Source organism: Jaculus jaculus, chromosome 2, assembly GCF_020740685.1.
Source record: "Jaculus jaculus isolate mJacJac1 chromosome 2, mJacJac1.mat.Y.cur, whole genome shotgun sequence".
Lineage (NCBI taxonomy): Eukaryota > Metazoa > Chordata > Mammalia > Rodentia > Dipodidae > Jaculus > Jaculus jaculus.
Window position 1 is genome coordinate 74,897,040 of NC_059103.1, and position 26,668 is coordinate 74,923,707.

General features: G+C 41.7%; 1 protein-coding gene across 1 annotated transcript in view; it reads right to left on the reverse strand.

The window, feature by feature from the left end:
• Nucleotides 1-11,048: 11,048 nt before the first annotated feature.
• LOC101616763 (E3 ISG15--protein ligase HERC5) overlaps nucleotides 11,049-26,668 on the reverse strand; it is a 53,853-nt gene continuing 38,233 nt past the window's right edge. The window contains exons 17-23 of the mRNA XM_045143515.1: nucleotides 24,581-24,724; nucleotides 21,456-21,622; nucleotides 17,041-17,107; nucleotides 16,560-16,630; nucleotides 13,902-14,085; nucleotides 13,713-13,815; nucleotides 11,049-11,324 (exon numbers count right to left, since the gene is read on the reverse strand). Of these exons, the coding sequence (XP_044999450.1) occupies nucleotides 11,119-11,324; nucleotides 13,713-13,815; nucleotides 13,902-14,085; nucleotides 16,560-16,630; nucleotides 17,041-17,107; nucleotides 21,456-21,622; nucleotides 24,581-24,724 (942 nt within the window). The 3' untranslated portion in view covers nucleotides 11,049-11,118. The remainder of the gene's footprint in view (nucleotides 11,325-13,712; nucleotides 13,816-13,901; nucleotides 14,086-16,559; nucleotides 16,631-17,040; nucleotides 17,108-21,455; nucleotides 21,623-24,580; nucleotides 24,725-26,668) is intronic.

Consider the following 26,668-nt stretch of genomic DNA (forward strand, 5'->3'; position numbering starts at 1 on the left):
GGAGGGTGCGGTAGAGATGACTGTCAGTGCTGAACACTCCATTGTCCCTTCTTACCACTTTGATTAATTTGGAGTCTTCCCAGTGGTCATTGCCATCTGCCAAAAGAAACTTCTCAAACTAAGAGTGACAGTAGAATTAATATATGGGTGTAACAGGCCGGGCATGGTGGCACACGTCTTTAATCCCAGCATTTGGGAGGCAGAGGTAGGAGGATTGCTGTGAGTTTGAGACCACACTGAGACTACATAGTGAATTCCAGGTCAGCCCAGTCTAGAGTAAGATGCTACCTTGAAAAAAAACAACTGTGTGTGTGTGTGTAACAAAATATTCACAGGTTAATTTGGTGGACATAATATATCCATTTAGGGGCTGGAGAGATGGCTTAGCGGTTAAGCGCTTGCCTGTGAAGCCTAAGGACCCCGGTTCGAGGCTTCGTTCCCCAGGACCCACGTTAGCCAGATGCACAAGGGGGCGCACGTGTCTGGAGTTCGTTTGCAGTGGCTGGAGGCCCTGGTGCACCCATTCTTTCTCCCTCTTTCTGCCTCTTTCTCTGTCTGTCGTTCTCAAATAAATAATAAAAGTGATTTAAAAATATATATATATATCCATTTAGCCCAGGCTATCCCCTATGCCTAGTTTATGGATTTTTTACTAAGATTTTCAGTACCAGGAAGGAATTCCCTCCTATGAAACAATCTCAAATCCAATCAGACAGCAGCTGGTTTTCCCCATAACAGACATGCCACTTTTACACCAGTTGATACATTTGGCTTGGCCAGCTAACCACAAAACTTGTAACGTTGACTATTGGTTAAGACTGTTGATGACTTTTCTCCTCCAACAGGCTGCAGAGCTCTTTCAGCATCCTGACAACTAAGTCAAGAGGGAGGAGGCTTCTAGCTCAGCTCTAGCTTGACTTCTCAGTGACCTGCAGCCCCGGCATGTCCAGCAGTAGTGTCTTACCATCTACTTTTGGTGGAAACTAAATTTTTTAAAGTATATTTCTTTTCTTTTAATTTTTTGTTACTTTATTTATTTGAGAGCAACAGACACAGAGAGAAAGAAGCAGATAGAAAGAATGGGTGCACCAGGCTTCCAGCCACTGCAAATGAACTCCAGATGCGTGTGCCCCCTTGTGCATCTGGCTAACGTGGGTCCTGGGGAATCAAGCCTCTAACTGGGGTCCTTAGTCTTCACAGGCAAGCACTTAACCACTAAGCCAGCTCTCCAGCCCAAAACTAAATTTTTTTAAAGAAGCTATTCTGAAAAAAATTTTATCCAAATACTAAATTTGTATGTTTTCCTATTGAGTAAAGCCTTCACTTGTTGGATTAAAAAATATTCTATAAATTCTATAAAAAATTTGGCCTATTACACAAAATTTTATTTTGCCTGTAATCCTTAATCTTTTATATTAAATAAACTGATGACACCAATAAATTGTTAAGATTAACCAAAATCTTTTGTGTGTGTGTGTGTGTGTGTCTTTTCAAGGTAGGGTCTCACTCTAGTTCAGACTGACCTGGAATTCACTATGTAGTCTCAGGCTGGCCTCGAACTCATGGTGATCCTCCTACCTCTGCCTCCCGAGGGCTGGGATTAAAAGCATGCACTACCACCCCTGGCTGCTGCTGCTGCTGCTTCCCCTTCTTCTTTTTCCTTCTCCTTCCTCCTCTTTTTTCCTCCTCTTCTTCTTCCTTCTCCTTCCTTCTCTTCTTCCTCCTCCTCCTCTTCTTCCTTTCTCCTGCTGCTCCTCCTCTTCCCTCCTCTTTCTCTTCCTTCCTCCTCCTCCTACCTCCTATTCCTCCTTCCTCCTCCTCCTCCCTCCTCCCTCTCCCTCCTCCCTCCTCCCTCCTCCTCCCTCCTCCTCCTCCCTCCTCCTCCTCCCTCCTCCTCCTCCCTCCTCCCTCCTCCTCCCTCCTCTTCCTCCCTCCTCCCTCCTCCTCCCTCCTCTTCTTCCTCCTCCCTCCTCTTCTTCCTCTTCCTTCCTCCTCCTCTCTCATCCCTCCTCCTTCCTCCTTGCCCTTTCCCATCTCCTTGCCCTCCCCCATCTCCGCGCCCTCCCCTTTTCCTCCCCCACTCTTCCCCCTGCTTACTTGGGATCTGGAGAGTCGAACATGGGTCCTTAGGCTTCGCAAGCAAGCGCCTTAAACCTCTAAGCCATCTCTTCAGCCCTAACATATTACTTTTCAAGTTAGACCTATATATGAGACTTTTTTCTTCTGAAGTAAAATCATTCTTTTCTGTATCCAGGCTTGCCTTTGCCTAGCTTATGGTGCTTCCCAATGTCATGAGTATGTACATCTCTCTCCTAATGCCAGCATTCCTCTTGGGTTTCATACTATTTTCACTCTTTCAGCAATTATTTTGATTCTTCTATTCATAGGCCTCTCTCTGGTCCGCCTAGTAAACTCTATTCTCCGAGACAACTGTCTCATCTACTTCATGGACACTGTCATCCTCTTCATGGAGGAGTACAGAGACAGGCCTCTGATAATAGCACCTTGTAATAGTGAGGCCTTCTGACTCCACAATGCCCAAATCCAGCTCAAATCAGATACTGTCCTGTTACCTCATCATCTCACAATGCCTCCCCCTTCTTCATCCTCTTTCCTACTGAAGGAGAAAGCTAGTAGCATATTTTAGGTAGCTTCAGTAAGGAATCGAGGCCCAGAGAGAACTGATTGATGCCAACTTGCCCTGGCATGAAAAGAACTCTTGGCAGGAATGGAACTCATGTCTGAGACTTATCTACAACAGCTACCATGTTCTAGACAGGCAGCGTTCACTACCCAGGTGGGCTGGCACTGAAGCCTGACGCTTCAAATCTACTAGCCAGTCAGACTTGAATCTGAATGATTATATTTTCAATCGACTATAAATGCTGTTTTATGAGTCCTCCCCCTGCATCCCCCTTGCTCTGCTCTATGATCCCTGCTTGGGACAGGTTAGCCTGGCTCCCCCACCCCCTCCCCAGCTAGCCTGGGGAGGGGAGAGCAGAGTACTGTTTCTTGGTCTGAGTAGTTTTTCTGCTTGCTTCTACTTCATATTTGGGGTAACTTCTCACTTGATTACATATATGATTTTCCTCTCATCTCTGAATCTACTATGTGCATATTTCCCTTACATTCTAGATCTACCATGTGGGTGCTTTCTCTAACTCTGGGCCTGTTACTTGCATGGTTTCTCTAAACTTGGGGTATCCATGGGTACAACTCTCTACTACTCATTTCACAGCTGAATTTCTTTTCTGTTCTGTTTTCTTTTCTTCATTAGGTTCTATCTTCCACATGTCTTTGGTTCTACCTTAGTCTTTACCTAAAAAACCTGGATTAGTGGGTAAGGCACTTGCCTGCAAAGCCAAAGAACCTTGGTTTGATTCACTAGGACCAATGTAAGACAGATGTTCAAGGTGGTGCATGCGTCTAGAGTTCATTTGCAGTGACTGGAGGCCCTGTTGTGCCCATTCTACCCCTCCCATTTCTCTCAAATAAATAAGTAAAGAAAAATGTTTATTAGGGCTGGAGAAATGGCTTAGCACTTACCTACAGAACCAAAGGACCCAGGTTTGATTCCCTAGGACCCACATAAGCCAGATTCACAAGGTGATGCATGCATTTGGAGTTTGTTTGTAGTGGCTGCAGGCTCTGGCACACCCATTCTCTCTCTGTCTCTGCCTGTTTCTATCTCTCTCTCAAATAAACAAATAAAATATTTAAAGCTCAATTAAAAACTCAATTTCTCTTAAGTGAATCTCATGGACTGTGCTGCGTTTTCAAAATGCGTACATGCTTCCTGCTTTCATGTGCTTATGACTCTGCCCTACCCTTCTTCCTAGATCAAAATTTCCCTTAAATAAGCCCAAAGTTTGTGAGTCCTCTCTAAATAAACTTAATAAGCCAAAATTTATCCTTCTTGAGTCTTTTTAAAATCATTTCTTTGTTAAAAAATGGGACAAGACCCCAAATTGGGGTTCATAAACTTGTAGTCCCGTTTAAACCCCCAAATCCTGCATCACTATGATATCCTTGTTCCTTTTTTATGTTTTTAGAAAAAAGCTGGAAATGTTAAGTTTTTAAAAGTCTGAGCTGGGTGTGGTGGTGTACACCTTTAATCCCAGCACCTGGGAGGCAGAGGTAGGTGACTCATTGTGAGTTAAAGGCCAGCCTGAGACTACAGAGTGAGTTCCAGGTCAGCCTAGGCTAGAGTAAGACCCTACCTCAGTAACAATAACAACAAAAAATTGGCCAGTTCTCCCGATTCCCACAGCTGTGCTGGTTCCCATTGTTAGAGAAAATGACTAAACCTGGCTGTCCCACTAGTGGCCCTGGGTGGAGACGATATTCCAAGCCCATTTCTCCAAAGGAGTTCTAGAAGTGGTCTAAATAACATGGTCACTTGGGCTTAGTAAGGCTACTCAAACAGGCCCACTTCAAGTTCCACACATCCAGGCAAAGCCCCCTCTCACAGTACAGTTTCCCTTCCCCATGCCCCCAAAACATTTAAAATCTCCTTTCCCTTACTAGGCATTCTGAAGTTTCTTATACTTCAGATTCTACCATTGTTTTCTTGGCATTAAATAAAAATCTTGGACCCAGGAAACTGTTCCTCTTTTTTTTTTTTTTTTTTTTTGTGGCTTTTCAAGGTAGGTTCTTATTCTAGCACAGGCTGACCTGGAATTCACTATGTATGTAGTTAGTCTCAGAATGGGCTGGAACTCATAGTAATCCTCCTACCTAAAACACTTGAAGCTATGGGGACATTGTATTCAAACCACCACCTTCATCTGTTGGTCCCAAAGAATCATGAAACCATCTCACAATGCAAATTGTACTCAGTCCAACTTCAAAAATCTCCATTGTGTTTACAAACTTTAATAGTGTTCAGAAATCCAAAGTCTTATCTGAGACTCAAGAGTCTCTTATAACTGTGAGCCCTATAAAATTGAAACACAAGTTACATACTTCTAACACATAATGGCACAGGGTAAACATGCCTATTGCAAAAAGAAGGCATAATAAAGAGAGATGGGACCAATGTAAGATCAATAATCAGTAGGCAAGCATCAAACACCGGAAGTTCCATTTATGACATCTGTAGCCAGTGACAAAGTTTTTGGTGTTTCTTTTCTTTCTTTTTTGAGGCAGAGTCTCACTCTAGCCTAGGCTGACCTGGAATTCAATATGTAGTCTCAGGGTGGCCTTGAACTCATGATGATCCTCCTACCTCTGCCTCCCGAGTGCTGGGATTCAAGGTGTGCACCACCACGCCTGGCTAACAGTGACAAAGATTTTGGGGCTCCAATTCTTCCCCTTCAGCTGGGCTGCTCACAGCCTGGGGAAATCCATCCTGAGTCAGTAGCTCTTCTTGGAAGCCATCCATCCCACAGTTCTGACTTCTCCATATTCCTTGGGTCTACATTTTGACCCATAGTTCATCTTTATAGCTCCACCCAGTGGTCTCAATATCTCACCATGGTACTGAGAAGAAGTGACAGAGGAATGCTCAGCATTGAAACATTTCTAACACACCTTCCAAGGCTCAGCGTGGCAGAAAGAATGTAAGAGTCAAAGGGTAGGGCTCCTTACAATGTGCTCCTCCAGACACAAAATGGCCTAGATATCCATGATCTCGCAGTGAATGACACTACCTACACAAGACTATCGTAACAGGGGGAAAGATGACATCAAAATAAAAGAGACTGATTGAGAGGGGGAAGGAGTATGATGGAGAGTGGAGTTGCAAAGGGGAAAGTGGGGGGTGGGGGAGCGAATTACCATGGGTTATTGTTTACAATTATGGAAGTTGTCAATAAAAAAACATTAAAAAAAATAGGACTGGAGAGATGGCTTAGCAGTTAACTGCTTGCCTGTGAAGCCTAAGGCTCTGGTTGGAGGCTTGGTTCCCCAGGACCCACGTTAGCCAGATGCACAAGGGGGCACATGCATCTGGAGTTCATTTGCAGTGGCTGGAAGCCTTGGCATGCCCATTCTCTCTCTATCTCTCTCTGCCTCTTTCTCTGTCACTCTCAAATAAATAAGAATGAACAAAATTAAAAATAATAAAATTAAAAAAAAATTAAAAAAAAAATGGGCTGGAGAGATGGCTTAGCGGTTAAGCGCTTGCCTGTGAAGCCTAAAGACCCCGGTTCGAGGCTCGGTTCCCCAGGTCCCACGTTAGCCAGATGCACAAGGGGGCGCACGCATCTGGAGTTCGTTTGCAGAGGCTGGAAGCCCTGGCGCACCCATTCCCTCTCTCTCCCTCTATCTGTCTTTCTCTCTGTGTCTGTCGCTCTCAAATAAATAAATAAAATTAAAAAAAAAATAATAAAATAAAAATTAAAATAATAAAATAAAAATAAATAAATAAAAAGAGTTGCTGGCTTGGTATGGAGTTTTTCCTGGGCTGTAAGCAGCCCAGCTGTAGGACCAGAATTGGAACCCTAGAAACTTCATTGTGGGCCCAGATGGACATGAAAGTGCAGAACTTGGTATTTGTCCCACTTGTTTTAGATCTTACATTGGTTCAGTCTTTTCTTGTTTCACCCAATGTCATCTTTGCGTGTGAATGTTAATTCTGTGCCATTATGTGGATGTCGCTTGTGTTTTAATTTTACAAGCTTACAGTTAAAACTGTCTCAGATGAGACCATAGACTTCAGACTTTTGAACAGTGTTAGGATTGATGAAATCTATGGGGACTTCAATAATTGGACAGACTTTCAGCACCCCACAGTGAATACCAATAACCTCACTGAAGAGGGCCCTCATTGGAATGGAGGGGCTAGGAAATGGAATCAGTCTAGATGCCCATATGATGATGAATAAGGATGAGTCTGTCTGTCTGTCTGTCTGTCTGTCTGTCTGTCTGTCTGTCTGTCTATCTATCTATCTATCTATCTATCTATCTGAATTTTATTCAGCTCTAAGGGAAAAATGACAAAGTCTTCAGGAAAATGGATGAAACTGAAGATCATACTGTGTTCAGATATATAAGTATCACATGTTCTTTCTCAAATGGGTTCCTAGTTTCTGATTTCTAGATTGTTGGGTGTGAGTGTGTCTGTAGAAGCTATGGTGGGTATGGGGTGAGACAGCAGTAGAACACATGGGACATTAAACTAGAGGAGTATAACAGTGGGAGGGAAAGGATTAAGCAAGAATAAAGGGTGGAGCCAGGCGTGGTGGCGCACGCCTTTAATCCCAGCACTGGGGAGGCAGAGGTAGGAGGATCGCCAGGAGTTCAAGGCCACCCTGAGAATACAGAGTGAATTCCAGGTCAGCCTGAGCTAGAGTGAAACCCTACCTTGAAAAACCAACCAACCAAACAAAAAAAGAATAAAGGGTGGTGAGAAGAGGAACCAAAACTAAGGACATAGTCTTTATTCCCCAGGACCCACATAAACTAGATGCAGTAGGTGGCATATATGTCTGGAGTTCATTTGCAGCAGCTGAAGGCTGTGGCTCATCCATTCTCTTTCTCTTCTTTCCCTTTCTTTCAAATAATAAATAATTAAATAAATATTCAAAAAAATTCTGTTGGCCAAATTACTTTCATTTATTCGGCATCAGGTGCTTACATAAAATAAGCCAGGTAGTGTCATACACATCTTTAATCCCAACACTCAGGAAGCTGAGGTAGAATTGCTGTGAATTTGAGGGCAACCTACGACTACATAGTGAATTCCAGATCAGCCTGGGCCACCCAATAAAATAAAACAGCTTGCCACTTTAAAAAGTCCAGTGTTGCACTCAGGTTCACATTGCAGGTAGCAATCACCCAAACAAGAGCAGCTTGTAGGAAAAAGAGGTTTATTTTAGCTTATAGGCTCAAGGGGAAGCTTCATGATGGCAGGGGAAAACAATGGCATGAGCAGAGGGTGGACATCAAACCTGGATAACAGCAACAGGAGAGTGTGCCAAACACTGACAAGGGGAATCTGGCTATAATACCCATAAGACTGCCCCCAACAATATACTGTCTCCAGGAGGCATTAATTACCAAATCTCCATCATCTGGGAACCTAGCATTCAGAACACCTAAGCTTATGAGGGACACCTGAATCAAACCACATCCAGCTTACAGGGGTTTTAAATTTTTTTCAAGGTAGGGTCTCTAGCCCATGATGACCTGGAACTCTGTAGCTCTGGACTGGCTTGAACTTTTGGTAATCTTACCTCAGCTTCTGAAGTGCTGGGACTAAACCATGCCTAGGTTAAAAAAAATTTTTTTTATTTATTTGTAATCATAGAAGACAAAGAATGGGTATGCCAGGATCTCCAGCTACACTGAACAAACTCCAGATGCATGTGCCACTTTGTGCATCTGGCTTTACATGAGTACTGGGGAATCAAACCCAGGTCCTTAAGCTTTGTAGGCAAGCACCTTAACCATTAAGCCATTTTTCCAGCCCCGTGCCTACCTGTTTTTATTTATTTATTTATTTAGTCTCAGTATGATTCTAAGGGAAGATATAGAAATATTTTATATATACGGGGCAGGGGAGATGTCTCTGCAGTTAAAGAAACTTATGTGCAAAGCCTGTCAGCCCATGTAAAGCCAGATACACAAAGTGGTACAGTCTAGGATTAGTTTGTAGTGGCAATAGGTGCGTGTGTGTCCATTTTCTCTTACAAAAACATAATATTGGGCATTTGGAGAATCAAACCAGGACTGTTAAACCAGGGCTGTCAGACTTTGTAATCAAGTGCCTTATCTGCTGAGCCATCTCTCCAGCCCCATCTCTAATTCTTTTTAATTTTAACGTATACTTTGGACACACGTGCATGTGCTCCTTTCTCTGTGTATGGAACCATCCTCCTACCTCAGCCTTCCAAGTGCTGGGATCAAAGGCTGTGTCACCACACCTGGCCCAACATTTCTTATTCTATTTTATTTATGTATGGGAGGGTTGCGGAGGAGAGAATGGGATCACCAGAGCCTTCAGCCACTGCAAATGAATTCCAGGAGCATGTGCTACTTCGTGCTTCTGGCTTACATGGGTACTGGGGAACTGAACTTGGGTCCTTAGGTTTCATAGGGAAATATCTTAGTCCCTAAGGCATCTATTCAGTCCCCAACATTTTTTTTTTTTTTTTTTAGTGAAAGTGAGAGACAGAATTGGAGCCCTAGGACCTCACCCACTGAAATCAAATGAGAGACACTTGTGCCACCTAGTGGGCACGTGTGACCTTATGCTTGCCTCACCTTTGTGCCTGTGGCTTATATGGGATCTGGAGAGTTGAACATGGGTCCTTAGGCCTCACAAGCAAGTGCCTTAACAGCTAAGCTATCTCTCCAGCCTACATCTTTTTTTGAGGCAAACACAACAGACTGACCTTTTGCTTTCTACCTGCCTGCCATGAGGACAGTTCTTTGCCACACGTTTCAATGCCATGATGTTTTGCCCAAATGCATGGGGCTAAGCAACTGAACCTACTGAAAACAACCAATTTATATCTTTCCTTCTCTAAGTTATGTTAGATATTTTGATGCAAATGCTAATAGGGTTCCCCTTTCTCTACCTGAAACAAAATTTTGATCCAAATATATGATCTTTGTAAACATACCCAAGTCTTTTTTTTTTTTGAGATAGGGCCTCATTCTAGCTTAGGCTGAAACTCATTCTGTAGTCCCAGGCTGGCCTCAAACTCATGTTGATCCTTCTACCTCTGCCTCCCAAGGGCTGGGACTAAAGGCATGTACCACCATACCTGGCTACCAAAGTCTTTTGAATTTAGTATGTTATTAAAATGTACTTACAACGTATCACTGCTTTTTACATAGATCATTAGTTACCATCTCCCTGACTCTACTAAGCACTCCTTCAGGTATATTCTTCCCAAAATATTCATTTGACTTGACTTTCCTGGTCTGATCATTCTGCATAATCACAGCACTATCCACCCTTAACTTCACTCACTCCCTTAATGTCCACACACTCATTACAATACCTCTTTAAAAAATTATTTTGGTTTATTTTTTATTTTGTTTTTTAAAGGCAGGGTCTCACTCTAGCTCAGAATGACCTGGAATTCACTCTGTAGTCTTAGCGTGGCCTCGAACTCATGGTGATTCTCTTACCTCTATCTCCCAAGTGCTGGGATTAAAGGTGTGCACCACCATGCCCTGCTAAAGTTTTTATTTATTTACTTGAGAGAGAATGGGTGCGCCAGGGCCTCCAGTTGCTGCCAATGAACTACAGACACGTGTGCCACCATGTGCCTCTGGCTTATATGGGTAATGGGGAATTGAACCTGGGCTGGGTCTTTTGGCTTTGTAGGCAAGTGGCTTAACTGCTCAGCCCTCGCTCCAGCCCCACAATGCCTCTTTTAACTCAAGAATTTTATATCAGTAAGGAATGTGTCTGCCTTTAACAGACTTTACTATAGTAAATTAAACACATAAAAATTTAATTATTCTTATAAAGGATTCAGATTTAGGAAGTTTCTGATGACTAAGCTTAAAGAATTTTAGGGACAAAGGACTGGAGATGTCTCAGTGGCTAAATGCACCACCTTGTTGACTAGGGTTAGCTTCCCCAGCCACCCACATAAAGCTCTGTTTGCAATGGAGACTAATGCACATATGCATGTATGTGCAAATGTGAGCATAAATGCATGCGTGTGCATGTACACACGCACAAAAAGAAAGTATTTTTAGGGCAAGATGTTATCTTCTGGGCCCATTCCTGGTGTCTGAGGACAGATATTCAAGTGTAAGCTGCCATGCCTAGACTCCAGCATGGGACAATGAAACAAGTCCCTGTCAGTTGAAAGGGTTCTTTAAAAAGCCTTCCCAGAACTTCTCCCAGTAATTTTCACAAATCATTGCTATCAGTCCTTACCTTCAAGGAAGGCTGGGAAATACACGGCTTTGTAACTGGGCATAATGCTACCCCTACCACATAGGGAATTTCTACTTAGGAAAGAGTCCCTGTTTAGGCCAAATCAGACAATTATTTGTGTCAGCCTAGTATATTTCATAACTGATGTATTTTCAATGCAGTAGTAGTTTTCAAAGAACAAACAGGTCAGTACACTGAATAATGAACAGGACTGCCATGTTAACTTTATTTATGAAAATGTTTTCAACAAAAATAAAGACTATGATGTTGGGTTAGCCAAATCCTCTGCTGTTGTTTATGGCTACCTGAAGTGCTTCTTCCACTCTTTCTGGTGTAGAATACTTAGGGAGGTAGAGAATACTGAAGCATGTCTGTGCTCTTATTGGATCTTTTTCATTCACATTCTCAGGACAGCAAAAGGTTATTTGCATTTTCTTTAAATCTCCCATTTGCAATCTGTCAGTTCCTGTAAGAAACACTGAAACGAAGAGTAAAGTTGGATGATATATTTTCTTTTTTTTTGGTTTTTCGAGGTAGGGTCTCACTCTGGTCCAAGCTGACCTGGAATTAATTCTGTCATCTCAAGGTGGCCTTGAACTCATGGCAATCATTCAAACTCTGCCTCCCGAGTGCTGGGATTAAAGGCATGTGCCACCATACCCAGCTGGATGATATATTTTCTACAAACACTAAAACTTCTCAACAGAGAAAATCTGTTCAGTTTATGAAGGGCCTATTGCCAAATCCTATATATGCAGCACACTGGGAACCATGCTCAGGCAAAACCCAACAGTCACTGCCCTCAGGCAGCTTAAAAAGTCTGGTTGCAAATATAGTAGGCCCCTTTATCACTGGTGTATGGTACAAGACTCCATTGACTGCCCCAAAATGTGGATGGTACCAAACTCAACATACAATAAATGTTTTCCTATACAGACATTATAAACATCTAGCTTTTTACTTCAGAGCAGCACCTTCATAGCTTCTTATAAGTGTACTGAAATTGCCAGCATCACTACTCATGCACCTTGGTGCCATTATTAAATAAAATAGGGCCAGGCGTGGTTTAATCCTAGCACTCGGGAGGCAGAGGTAGGAGGATCACTGTGAGTTCAAGGTCACCCTGAGAATACAGAGTGAATTCCAGGTCAGCCTAGCCTAGGGTGAGGCCCTACCTTGAAACCCCCCCCCAAAAAAAAAAAAACAAACAGCAACAACAACAAAATAAAATAGGGCTATTTAACTAAAAGCTCTCTGATATCTCATTGGTCAGTCTGAGAAAGTGAAACAGCTAAGCAGCTACCATGAGTAGGTAATGCATATAGCATGGATATGTTACATAAAGATGACTCACATCTTTGCTGGGACAGAGTAGGATGGCACACAGCTTAAAACTTATGAAACATATTTCATGGAATTGCCATTTAACATGATTGGACTGTGGGTTACTGCAGGCTAAGTGAAATTGTGGACAGAGTAGAGGGGACTACCATATGAGATTCTTATATAGAAAAAGACAAATGAAGGGGCTGTTTCAGTTCCTCAGGATGAAAAAATTCTATAATTTCCTTGTTACACACTGTATAAAATCCTTTCTTCAAATAAGTAAACAAATAAAATATAAAGTATGAAGTGAATTAAAATTGACTTGCAAATTCAAGCAGAATAGCTATGTGTAGTAATAATAAACATAGCAATGACGACGTGGCAATAGCAAGAATCATTCAAATAAAATATTTGAGCAAATCCAAGGAGAAATCAGTGATGACAAGGACTACAGAAAGAAGGCTCAATATCTAGGCTGATGAAGAAGAAAAAGTTTAAAGGAGTAAGCAAAGCTGAAGTCTTAGGGGAAAGATCACCTATATGCGGTGCGGGAGAGATGGCTCAGTGGGTAAAGACACTTGCTTGCAAAACCTGACGGCCTGGGTTTGAATTCCCAGCCACCCATGTAAAGCCAGATGCACAAAATGATACATGCATCTGGTGTTTGTTTGCAGTGGAAAGAGGCCCTGGTGTACTCATACTCCCTGTCCCTCTCTCAAATAAACAAATAGAACGAATTAAAATTCTATTCACACATGATTTTTGATGGTGGCACAGAATTGTATTAGCAGTGACTATGATACCTGAATGATTTTTCTTCCTTTTTTTTTTTTTGAGGTTGGGTCTCACTCTAGCCCAGGCTGACCTGGAATTCATTATGTAGTCTCAGACTGATCTTGAACTCACTGTAATCTTTCCTACCTCTGCTTCCCAAGTGCTGGGGTTAAAAGCATGCCCTACTATCCTTTTTCCTTTCTTGTTTTTTTTTTTTTCTTTTTTTGAGGTAGGGTTTTGCTCTAGCTGAGGCTGACCTGGAATTCTCTATGTAATCTCAGGGTGGTCTCCAATTCACAATCCTCCTACCTCTCCCTCCTCAGTGCTGGGACTAATGGTGTGTGCTACCACGCCCGGCCTAAATAAAAATTTTAATCCCTTCCAAAAGACCCAACATTGCAGATTTTCTACTTAAATTTTTTTTTAATTTTTATTTATTTGACAGAGAGAGAGAGAGAGAGAGAGAGAGAGAGAGAGGGAGGGAGGGAGGGAAAAAGAGAAGAGAGAGAGAGAGAGAGAGAGGGAGATTTTCTACTTAAAAAAATTTTATTTTTATTTATTTGACGGGGGGGGGGGTATTGAGAATGGGCCCACCAGGGCCTCCAGTTGCTGCTAACAAACTTCAGATGCATGTATCACCTTGTGCATCTGGCTTATGTGGGTCATCCTAAGGAACTGAACCTTGGTCCATTGACGTTGCAGAGGAGCACCCTAATTGCTAAGCCATCCCTCCAGCCCCAGATCTACTTCTTGATATAATACTTACTGAGAAACTTTTTCTTGTCCTCTAGAGTCAATTTGTGTAAAGCCTCCCAAAACATAACTATAGTGGGATGTGAACTGTGGTATCCTTGTTCATAAATTGCACTCTAAAGAATATACAAAAAAGAAAAGTCATTCAAAAAACAGGAAAGAGAAACTGAAGTTAATCAACTTAGCCTTTATGACGACGTACCTTTTCAAAGGTTTCCCAGTCATAATCCGTATTTCCAATAATCACGTGTTTCAGCTCCTCAGGATGAAAAAATTCTATAATCTCCTTGTTACACACTTTATAAAATCCTCTTTCAAATTCATCATAAACCGTCTTTACAGAGATGTTGAAGATATAATCAACACACTTAGAAACATAGTCTTTCCTTTTGTAAAACAACAAAAATATTTCCATTAATGAGATAACATAAAAAATTGGGTGATAAGCCAGGCATACTGGCACACAGCTTTTATCCCAGCACTCCGGAAGCAGAGGTAGGAGGATTGCCATGAGTTTGAGGCCACCCTGAGACTCCATAGTGAATTCCAGGTCAGCCTGGGTTAGAGCAAGACCCTACCTCAAAACTGACCTCCCAAAAGGAAAAGAAAAGCTTGGAATAACAAACAAAGCTAGGAGTTAGTCTCTGGAGAGCAGGTCTGGGAAACGGAGTATATTTTCTTTTTATATTTTATGTTCTTATGAATTACTTCAATTTGTGATGATGAACAACGACTGTTGATGTTTAAACACAAATGATGATGTAATTTCTATTTCCAGCTAGGGTGAAGTAGCTTGTGGCAGACAGATGCTGTCACTAGAGGAGGTGGAAGTGCTAGCTACAACAGAGAAGCACCGCTGCCTCAAAGCTTTCAAATCTGAGCTCAAACTCAAGAAGCCAATACTATAATGAGAAGGGAAGCTCACTGAGGGTAGCCTAGCATTTGCTTGCTACTTTCTGTTTTGGAACATTTGCCCATTCTTTTTATTTATTTACTTATTTGAGAGCAACAGACAGAGAGAGAAAGAGGGAGGAAGGGAGGGGGAGAGAGAGAGGGAGGGAGAGAATGGGCGCGCCAGGGCCTCCAGCCTCTGCAAATGAACTCCAGACGCATGCGCCCCCTTGTGCATCTGGCTAACCTGGGTCCTGGGGAATCGAGCCTTGAACTGGGATTGTTAGGCTTCATAGGCAAGTACTTAACTGCTAAACCATTTCTCCAGCCCCATTTCCCCATTCCCGATGAAGAGGAAAGAAGACCAAACATCATTACTGAAACAGCTGGAGAAGCCAGTAGAAGTTTCAGTAAGTTAATATGGCTGGTAGAAAATGAAGTATAGGGGTCACTAAACCAGAACTAAAAGGCAGGGAGCTCCGCACTCCACAGATTTCCTAAAATTTTCAGGAAGAGGCAAAGAAGATAATCAGAAAGCAGATAAAAAACAGCACAGTGTAATAGTCTTGTGATGCTAAGGAAACTATGAAGGTTCACTAAGGGAAAGGGAGCCTAGTAAGTACTGCGAGTCCTGAAGGAGACCCCCACTTGATGTGTGAAGGTGAATCAGGGTAGCTTTAAAGGCTGCAACTCTGTTTCAACTGCATTCTTCAGTAGATGGAGATAAATGATCCTCCTCACTCCTAGTACCCCTTTTGCAGAAAGCATCATTCAGGATCTTTAGTGATTTTTAAATTTTTTCTTTTTTTATTTTTTAAGGTAGGGTTTCACTCTAGCTCAGGCTGACCTGGAATTCACTCTGTATTCTCAGGGTGGCCTTGAACTCACGGTGATCCTCCTACCTCTGCTTCTCAAGTGCTGTGATTAAAGGCAGTTTTAAAATTTTTATACCAAATGCCTAGCATCTAATCAAATGACCAAGAATACCATGAAAAGAAACAGAACAGCAGAAAAGCCTGATGACACCCTCCCACACCCATTACTCTGTACAATTAACATATACTAATGCAAAAATGAAAAAATTAAAATAAGTGTGATGAATGGTTCAGAAGTAAGTGACAATATGAAACATTTCATGAAAAAACAATCTTAAAAAAAAATTGCAGGCATGGTGGCACACGCCTTTAATCTCAGCACTCAGGAGGAGGCTGAGGTAGGAGGAGCACAGTGAGTTGAAGGCCACCCTGAGCTAGAGTGAGACCTACCTCAAAAAAAATCACTAAAATGAAAATTCCAAAAATTCATATTCTTTTTATAAGTTAGAGAATGGGAAGATGTCATAAGATTTCTACAATGAAGCACAAAGTTTATGATTTGTGCAATTTTCTGTATTACACTTCAGCATAAAGTAAAAAGGATTAACAAATCAAAGAAAAAGATTTGAAGTAGGTTAGAATACTCATTACAGATATTGTTGCCATTTGATCAGCTATCTAGGGCATGTTTTATAATCCCAAATTATGGTTTTAAGTGGCCCCTTATGGGTTCTTGGAAGTAAAGATACCACAGTAACATCTGCACAATGGGCCTGCTAAGTACTGGACAGGCCTACAGACAGATTATTCTAGGTATCCGACACAGTGATGAAGCATAAGATTAAGATCCTCATTATGAAGGAGGGAACACTGAAGGATAGGAAAATAAATTCAAAAACAGCACAAGGGGTTGGAAATCATTTTAGACAAGAAGAACAAGAAACTCTTCTCTGAGAAAGCGATTGCCATCCATTATAACAGAAAGTCTGTAATAGACATGTCTATACACATTCATACAATAAATACCAGCTTCTTCACTTTACTTATAATTGACTAAGACATTACAAAGTTGTAAGAAATTTGCAAGAGGTTTCTGAGGCTCATTGAAATAGGTAGAAATATATAAACCCAATATTTCTTTCCTTTGTACCTACTTGTTAGTCTGGTCAACAACTATACAATTTCCATTAGGAATTAATTCTGTATCACTTTTGTCCCAGTGTATCTGTAAACACAAATAAATTTAGGTAACACTTCTAAGATAATTTTGAACAGTATTATTAACAACAACAACAGAAACACACTTTTGCTAGGATAATGGGGCACACCTACTAATCCTAGCACTTGTGGGAGGGAGAGAGAGGAGGATCACCATGAATTCAAGGCCAGCCTGGAACTACAGAGTGAGTTCCAGGTTATCCTGGGCTACAGAGAGACTCTTATCTTGGAAAAACACACAAACAAATAAGTTTAACTGTTGCATCAAACTCATTACAAAAAGAAAAAAAACTGCTCCTCTTTATTAGTATCATTCAGAAATGTACTGTTTTTAAGAAGGTGAGATACTTTGTTAAGTATGTAAAGCATTAATCAAAACTAAAACTGATTTATTACTTTTTTTTTATTACTACTCACATTAAAGTGGATGTAAAGTACTTCTCCAAAGTCACTACCTTCATCATCCAGAAGTGCTTGCAAACTCCTAAAAAAATACATTTATTTATTTGACAGAGAATCAGAGGGAGAGTGAAAGAGAGAGAGCAAATGGGTACACAGGGCCTCTAGCCACTGCAAGCAAACTACAAATGCATGTGCCCCCTTGTGCATCTGGTTAACGTGGGTCCTGGGGACCTGGGTTCTTTGGCTTTGCAAGCAAACACCTTAACTGCTAAGCCATCCCCTCCAGCCCCCTAAAATTTTTTTTTTGTTGATAAAAGAAATCAGACACTCCATATTGTGATAGTCAACTTGATGGTATTAAGAAAAGCCAAGGGCATTAGTAAGGCACACCTCTGAGGAATTTTCAGACCAGTAATTGAGGAAGAACCTCCCTGAATGTTGGCAGCATCATGCCATGGACCAGACTGTTGAGATGTGAATTTTGCCATGCCTTCCTTGCCGTGATGGACTGTATCCCCTCAAGCTGTGAGCCTAAACAAGCCCTTTCCCCTTAAGTTGTTTCTTGTCAGGTTATTTGGTCATAGGAATGAAAAAAGTAACTAATAAAATTCAGCTATCTAAAATACATGTCAAACACATAGCTATTCTCAAGGCAGAAGGTTAGGCATAGCTGACAGTACCCATTTCCATGTGCACTGATTACCTAAAGAGGGCCAGAATTCAACTAAAAGCATGAGCTGTTAGCAATTTTGCCTGAAGGCTCCCTTTCTGATTTGCAGCTCTCTTCTCAAGCCCTTGTCAACACTACTCAGAAATCGGTATTTCAATTTGAAGCATAAGTTAACCTCTTATTTTTATTTATTCTTATTTATTGAGAGAGAAACTGTGTGTGTGTATGTGTGTGTGCGCGCGCACGCGTGCGTGCGCGCACATGTAGGATGCGCCATGTGCCCCTGCACATGAACTCCAGACACATTTACTACTTAGTGCATCTGGCCTTACATGGGGACTGGAGGTTTGAACTAGGGTAATTAGGCTTTCCAAGCAAGTGCTATAATCGCTAAGCCATCTCTCCATCCCCTAAAATATTTTTATCTGTGAGAAGGAAAGGGAGAAGAATGGACTTATCAGGCAAATCCATATTCATATACCACTTTGTGTATCTGGCTTTATGTGTGTACTGAGAATTAAACCTCAAACCAGGGCCAGCAGGTATTGTAGGCATTGTAGGCAAAAGCCTTTGACCACTGAGTCATCTCCTCAGCCTTAACCTTCACTTTAATGTGTTACAGAAGCACTAATGAGATTGAGATGTTTTTACTTATAAGCCATCTATTTTCTTTCTTTTTTTTTATTTTTCAAGGTAGGGTCTCATTCTAGCTCAGCTGACCTGCAATTCACTGTGTAGTCTCAGGGTGGCCTTGAATTTATAGCGATCATTCTACCTTCCCAAATGTTGGGATTAAAGGAGTGTGCTATCATGCCCTGCTTTTATGAGCCAATTCTATTACTTCCATTGGTTTGCCTCTTGGACTTTTATTTTTCTTAAAAAGGAGCAGGAATGCTGTATACAGGAAGGATATTAATCCTTTTGGATGTATGTTTCTTTATACATGACCTTTTTCTTTGTGTGTGTGTGTGTGTGTGTGTGTGTGTGTGTGTGTGTGTGTGATGCGCATGCATGCATGTGCATGTGGAGGCCACTGGCCAATTTTGGGTGTCTTCTTCAGCTATACTTTACTTTATTCTCTGAGAAAGTCTTTTGCTAAACCTAAACCTAGAACTCACTGATTCAGCTTGCTAGCCAGCAAGCTCTAGAGATTCTCCTATCTCTGTCCCCATGCTTATAAGCACTTATTTTTGGGCTAGAGAGATGGCTCAGTGGTTAAGGCACTTGCCTGCAAAGCCAAAGGACCTCGGATTGATTCCCCAGGACCCACATAAGCCAGATGAACATGGTGGTGCATGCATCTGGAGTTTGCAATAGCTGAAGGCCCTGGCATGCCCATTCTCTCTATCTCCCTCTTTTTCCCCCTCAAATAAAAATAAAAATTTAAGAGCCAGGCGTGGTGGCGCATGCCTTTAATCCTAGCACTCGGGAGGCAGAGGTGGGAGGATTGCCATGAGTTTGAGGCCACCCTGAGACTCTATAGTGAATTTTAGGTCAGCCTGGGATAGACTGAGACCCTACCTTGAAACCCCCCCCCCAAAAGAATAAAAATTTAACTTATTTTATTTGAGAGAGAGAGAGAGAGAGAGAGAGAGAGAGAGAGAGGGAGAGAGCACGCGCGCGCATGAGTTATCTTGTGCATCTTGGCTTATGTGAGTCTTGGGGAATTGAACCTTGGTTCTTTGGCTTTGCAGGCAAACACCTAACGGCTATGCCATCTCTCCAGCCTGATTATTTATTTATTTGCAAGCAGACAGAATCAGAAGACAGAAAGTGAGAATGAATGTGTGCACCAGGGCCTCTAGCAGCTATGAACCAACACTAAGATGCATGCACCACGTTGTGCATCTGGCTTTACATGGGCACTGGGGAATCAAGCTTGGATTGTTAGGCTTTTCAGTCAAGCACCTCAATCACCAAGCCATATCTCCAGCCCTTATAAGTACTTTATCCCATGAGCCATCTCTGCAGCCCCTCCCTTTTCTCTTTTATTTATTATTATTATTTTTTTTTTGAGGTAGGGTTTCACTCTAGCTCAGGCTGTCCTGGAATTAACTATGTAGTCTCAGGGTGGACTCAAACTCATGGCGATACTCCTACCTGTGCCTTCTGAGTGCTGGGATTAAAGGCGTGTGCCACCATGCCTGGCTTAAATATTTTATTCATTTATTTGAGAGAGAGAGAGTGAGAACACAAGAGAATGGGCAGGCCAGGGCATCCAGCCACTGCAAACACCAACTCCAGAGACATGTCTCCAGACTCATGTGCCTCCTTGTACATCTGGCTTTACGTGGGTCCTGGGGAATCAAACCTGGGTCCTTTGGCTTTGCCATCAAGCATCTTAACCACTGAGAGCCATGTCTCTAGCCCCCTTTTCTAGTTTATTTTATTTTGTTTTGTTTTTGGAGGTAGGGTCTCACTTAGCTCAGGCTGACCTGGAATTCATTCTGTAGTTTCAGGGTGGCCTCGAACTCTAGGGATCCTCCTACCTCTGTCTCCCAAGTGCTGGGATTAAAGGCGTGCACCACCATGCCCGGCCCCTTTTCTATTTTAGACACAGGGTTCCATGATATAGTCCTGGCTGGCCTGGACTTGTTAGATAAACTTCAAAACACATGGTGATCCTCTTGTTTCTCCCTCACAAGTTCTGGGATTTCAAGGATGCACTACCAGGTCCAGATTGTTACTATGGTTTCCTCCAGATAACAGCAATAGCTTGTTTCTTTTGATTTTCTCCCTTCTCCCTCTTTTTGGGTAGACCGGCTGACCAATGAACTCTTAGCAACTTCGTCTCCACCCCACTCAGCACTGGGACTACAAACATGCATGGGAAATGCCTGGCTTTTCTCTTTGGGTACTGGAGATCTAACTCAGGACCTCATGTTACATAGCAAGTGCTTTTACCCTGGGAGCTATCTCCCTAGTGCTGATAGTCCCCCCCCCCCCAGACAGGTTCTCACTCTTGCCTGAGACTGACCTAGAATTCACTCTGTAGTTTCAGGGTGGCCTCAAACTTACAATGATTCTTCCTACCTCTGCCTCCCTAGTACTGGGATTAATTAAAGGTGTGTGCCACCATGCCCAGCTTCTCAGAATGATTCTACTTTAAAGGTGATAACCAAGAAACAACTTTGACTGGGCATGGCATGGTGGCACATGCCCTTTAATCCCAGCACTTAGGAGGCAAAGGTAGGAGTGCAAGGCCAGCCTAAGACTACAGAGTGAATTCCAGGTCAGCCTGGGCCAGAGCAAGACCATACCTCAAAAACATCAAAAGAGCCTGGACCAGTGTGAGACCCTGCCTTGAAAAACCAAAACCAAAAACAACAACAACAATAAAAAACATCAAAAGAAGCTGGGCATGGTGGCATATGCCTTTAATCCCAGCACTCAGGAGGCAGAAGTAGGAGGATTGCTATGAGTTCAAGGCCACCCTGAGACCTTACCTCGGAAAACCTAAAAAAAAAAAAAAAAAAGCAACCCCAAAAACCAGAACAAACATCAAAAGAAACAAGTTTGAATATAAATGCTACTAGCATAATTTGCACTATGGTATAACATGCTGTGACCCTGACAGCTGCTACATGAAAAACTTCTAAGATTATTTTGAATACTGAAAACAAGTTATGAAAACAAGTCTTCTTAGAGAATTTAAAACATAGACTATTATCTTACAATTTTTAGCTAAGAGCTAAAACTTTTTTAAACTATCAAATAATACCTTAGATAAAGGCTTAAAAAAGGAACTGTGTTTACTTACTTCCCCAAAATAGGACTGAGTTCTATTAAGTCTTCCAGTGATGGCATTTGGCCCAAAAGCTTCTTAAAGAGTGCCAGGGGAAAAGGGATGTTGACAACATTGCAGTTAAAGAGGGCAAGTCCACATAGAACCCCAAAAAAGAAGTATCTCTTCTCCTCAAACTTAGGCTAAAAAGAGAAAAATGTTAAAAAGTATTATGAATTTTCATTACTACAATGGATTAAAATTGTTTTAAATAGTTTTTAAAAAATATTTTTATTTATTTGCAAGCAGAGAAGAGACAGAATGGGTGTACCAGGGCCTCCAGCCACTGCAAATGAACACCAGATGCATGCGCTACTCCATGAATCTGGCTCTATGTTGGGCACTGGGGAATCATGGCTAGGCTCTGCAGGTATCTCTCCACCCCTTTTTTTTCAAGGCAACATCTCACTCTAGTCCAGGCTGGTCTCAAACTTGTGGGGATGATCCTACCCCTATCTGACTTAATGGAATATTTTATAAAGTAAATTTCATTTTCTTCTTTCACAAGATCAATTTGCCAATTAAAAAAAAACAACTCCTGAGATAGAGTTTAGATTTGTATTAAACAAATTTTAAGTTCTTTTTTTTTTTTTTTCATTTTAGTTTTGTATTCAGCAAATACAGTCAGCTTGGTACCATTATTAGGCTCATTAGTGACCTAACCCCTCTCCATGGCCCCTCCTTGTTGAGGTATATGGGTCATGCATTAGAGTTAGCCCACAGTTATGGGTAAGATAAATGTATCTGCATATCATGACCCAACATGTGGCTCTGACATTCTTTCTGCCCCCTAAATTTTAATTTCTTGTCATGGTTTTCATTACTGTAAATATAATAGGAACGAAGAATGTACCAGGTTCAGTAATCCTTATAAACAAGTTTTAAAGAAAATGTATTTAAATAAATTTGTGAGTGGAGAGAGAGTGAGAGACAGAAAAAGAGAGATGGGCTGGAGGGATGACTTAGCAGTTAAGGTGCTTGCCTGCAAAGCCGAAGGACCCAGGTTTGATTTCCTAGGGCACACATAAGCCAGATGCATAAGGTGGTGCATGTGTCTGGAGTTCATCTGCAGTGGCTGGAGGCCCCAGCACACCCATTCTCTTTGTCTCTCTCTCTCAAATAAATAAATAAATAAATTAATTAAATTAAAAGAGAGACTCCCCATCCCCATATAAACTGTTTTTGCCCATCAGACTGCCTTTGTTTTCTTTTTAACGTTTGACAGAAACTGACACGCTGAACCTTCAGCCACTTCAATCGAACTCCAGATGTTTGTGGCCCCTTGTGCACTTGCGTTACTTTGTGCATCTGGATTACATGGGCTCTAGAGTTGAACCTGAGTCCTTAAGCTTTGCAGGCAAGCACCTTAATTGCTAAACCATCTCTTCAGTCCAATAAACTAGTTTTTAAATAAAGTTTTGATTTGATGTTTAGATGTAGCTCAGTGGTATAGTGCTTCCCAGCATGTACGAGGTCCTAAGCTTAATACCTTGCATTGTAAAACTAACAAATAATTTTGTTTTTCATTTATTTGCATATGTGTGTGTATCTTGTGCTAGGGTCTTTTGTCACTACAAATGAATACCCATCTGGCTTTACATAGGTAGCTGGAGAACTGAATTTAGGATGACTTTGCTTGAAGCAAGTGTTTTAATCACTCAACCATCTTCCCCGTCCTTAAAACTAGTTTTTCTAAATTTTCATTTACTTATTTGGGGGGGGTATACAGAGAAAAATGGGCATGCCAGGGCCTCTAGCCATTACAAATGAACTCCAGACTCATGTACCACCTTGTGTACCTGACTTATGTGGGTACTGGGGAATCAAATCTGGATCCTTTTGCTTTGCTGGAAAGTGCCTTAACCACTAAGCAATCTCTCCAGCCTCTAAACTAGTTTTATTTCTTTCCAATGCCATTGTCTTCAAATCCATTGAAAAGCAATAGAAACAAAGGATGAATGTTTGAGAAAGGGCTCATTTTCAGATGTACATTATGTAAATGGTCAAAAACTATATACTGGGCTGGAGAGATGGCTTAGCGGTTAAGCGCTTGCCTGTGAAGCCTAAGGACCCCGGGTCGAGGCTCAGTTCCCCAGGTCCCACGTTAGCCAGATGCACAAGGGGGCGCACGCGTCTGGAGTTCGTTTGCAGTGGCTGGAAGCCCTGGCGCGCCCACTCTCTCTCTCCCTCTATCTGTCTTTCTCTCTGTGTCTGTCACTCTCAAATAAATAAATTAAAAAAAATAAAAAACAAACAAACTATATACTGCTTAAGTTCTCATGTGGACAGACATGGGAACCTAGGAATAAAAAACTCCATTTTACTTTATTTTAACTTATTTTCAAGAACAGAGAATGAGGATGGGCACGTCAGGACCTAGTGCCACTGCAAATGAACTCCAGACACATGGGCTGCTTTGTGTATCTGGCTTTATGTGGACGTTGGGGAAATGAACCCAGGCCTTTAGGCCCTTTACAGGCAAGTGCCTTTAACTGCTGAGACATCTCTCCAGCCCCAGGGACTCCATTTATTTTTACTTATTTACTTTTTGAGTGAGAGAGAGAAAACTGGTATGCTAGGGCCTTAGCCACTGCATCTGAACTCCAGATGCTTTTGCCCCTAGTGGGCATGGGCAACCTTGTACTTGCCTCACCTTTATGCATCTGGGTAACATGGGATCTGGAGAGTTGAACATGGGCTCTTAGGCTTTGCAGACAAGTACTTTAACTGCTAAGCCATCTCTCAAGCCCAGGAACTCCATTTTAAACAAAAGTGATTATTTTTTCCTTATTAAAGTTGATTATCAGCTGGGCATGCCTCAGGCCTTTAATCCCAGCACTTGGCAGGCAGAAGTTAAAGAAATGCAGTGAGTATGAGGCCAGCCTAGGACTACAGATGAGTTCCAGGCTAGCCTAGGCTACAGTGAGGCTGTATCTCGAAAACAAAAACAAAACAAAACAAACAAACAAACTCCCCTCCCTCAAATAAATAAAACTGAAGACCATCTGTTGTATCAAGGACCTTCTCTCCTAGTATTAAACAGTCTAGACAACCCAATTTTCTATGGTACATAGCCCATAAGCAAAAAAAGAAAGATTTACCCTGATAGGAAACCACATACAGGAAGCCTCTTCAGGATATGTGAACATCTCGTATTCTGGCTTGGCCATCTCTTCAAACAGACAGTAGAAGAACTCTGCCCTCACTCCACCCTTGTTATATCCATTTTCTCCACTAAATGAAACCTGAAGAAATCAGAACAAAATACCTCATTACTTTCAGAGCTCATACTGCGATATAGAAAACCATCCTTTCATGTTATTACAGGTAATACAAGATTTTGGCAGGTAACACTTTACTTATTATAAACAATGTCACCATTAATTTTATGAGGCTGATGAAGCTTGAGAATTTAAAGAACTTTCCGAGGTTTACTCAGTATGCTGTGGTACACTCTAGATTTAATGCTGTGGCTGTCCCACCCCAGAACCTATGGTTTGTTAATCACTCAACTGATCTCAACTGGTATCTTTTCTTTTGTTTTTCTGAGGTCGGGTCTCACTCTAGCCCAGGCTGACCTGGAATTCACTGTGTAGTCTCAGGGTGGTTAAGACCCAACCCTGACAAAACAAACAAAAAAAGAAAAGTAAAATAATAAAATAAAATTAGGAAAAAATTAATTCCAGCCCACCGTCTTCAATGCAGACAATAAGCAATGAGCTGCCTCCTACTCTAGGACACCCAGCTTCAGGAATGCAGAGCAACTCCACACTCCCTTTTCTATTTAAATGGTCCCAGAGGACTGAAACCTGTTAATCCCAATTCCAATGACTTTTTTCACATCTTTATCCCCCGATTTTGCCAATACACTGTAGCTTCTTGGGGGTATAACCCTTTTCTTTTTCTCACCTTATTTTCTTTTTAAAAAATATTTTACTAATTAAAAAAATATTTTACTATTTTACTAAAGTATTTTACTAGGACTGAAATATTTATTTGCAAGGAGAGAGCATGAGAATGAAATGCATAGGCACACCAGGGCCTCTAGCCACTGCAAACAATCTCCAGATGCATGTGCCCCTTTGTGCATCTGGCTTTATGGGGTACTGGGGAATCAAACTCAAGACTGTCAGGCTTTGTAAGCCAAGTGCCTTTAGTGGCTGAGCCATTTCTCCCAACCCCTCCTTCCTTTCTTTTTTAAAAACAAGTGCTCATGTAGCCATTTTAACCTCAAATTTACTATGTAGCTAGCCATGGATGACCTTGAATTCCTGATCCTGTAAGTCTCTTTCCTCCCAAGTGCTGGTTTTACAGGTATACAATGCTATGCTCAGCTTCTTGCCCCCTCCACAAGGTAGGGTCTCACTTTAGCCCAGTCTGACCTGAAACTCATTCTGTAGTCCAAGGCTCGCCTTGAACTCACAGGGATCCTCCTGAGTGCATGCCTAACTTCCTTTTCTCTTACTTTCTTTTATGAAACCCAGTTATGGTTTTGATTACTTTTATTCCTGCTGGCTATTCTATCCTGGTAAGTTTTCTCCATTTTCTCCCAGATGCCTTTTCTTTTTAAACTTCAGTTATTACTTGCAGGTGTCGAATCTTCATATTCATTATATTTTTCTCCTGATTGATTTGTTTCCAAAGGCCTGCTCAACATTTCACCCATATATTTTGCTAGCAACCCCAAAAGCTTCTTTACCTAGTTTCTTTATTTGGGTGCTTGCCTCTCCCATTCCCCAAAGTTTTAAGTTTTAAGCTTCAGTAGGACATTTCAATCTCTGCAGTAAAATGAAGTGTCAAATCCTTACTGTCCCCCTCACTGAGGACAAGCTGCTAGTCTCACAAGCCCTCAGTTTTCCCACATACTCATTCAAAAGATTAAATGGAACAGCCCATGTGAAATGGTTCAAAGCTAAAAAAACAAAACAAAACAACAACAAAAAAACAACCACCACCACCAACAACAACAACAAAAAAATAAACCCACAAAGTCAGCTCAGTGTTACCTGAATTTAAAATGGAAAAATGGTAACCCAGGTTCTCTTAAGGTGGGGCATCAGGACCTGTTGGTTGAATCCAAGTATTTGCTCTGATACTTACCACTGATTCACATAGGCTACCTTAACTTTGGTTATCCCAGCAGTAAAATGGGGGAAAACTAGCACCTAACCCAAAGCATTGCTGAAATG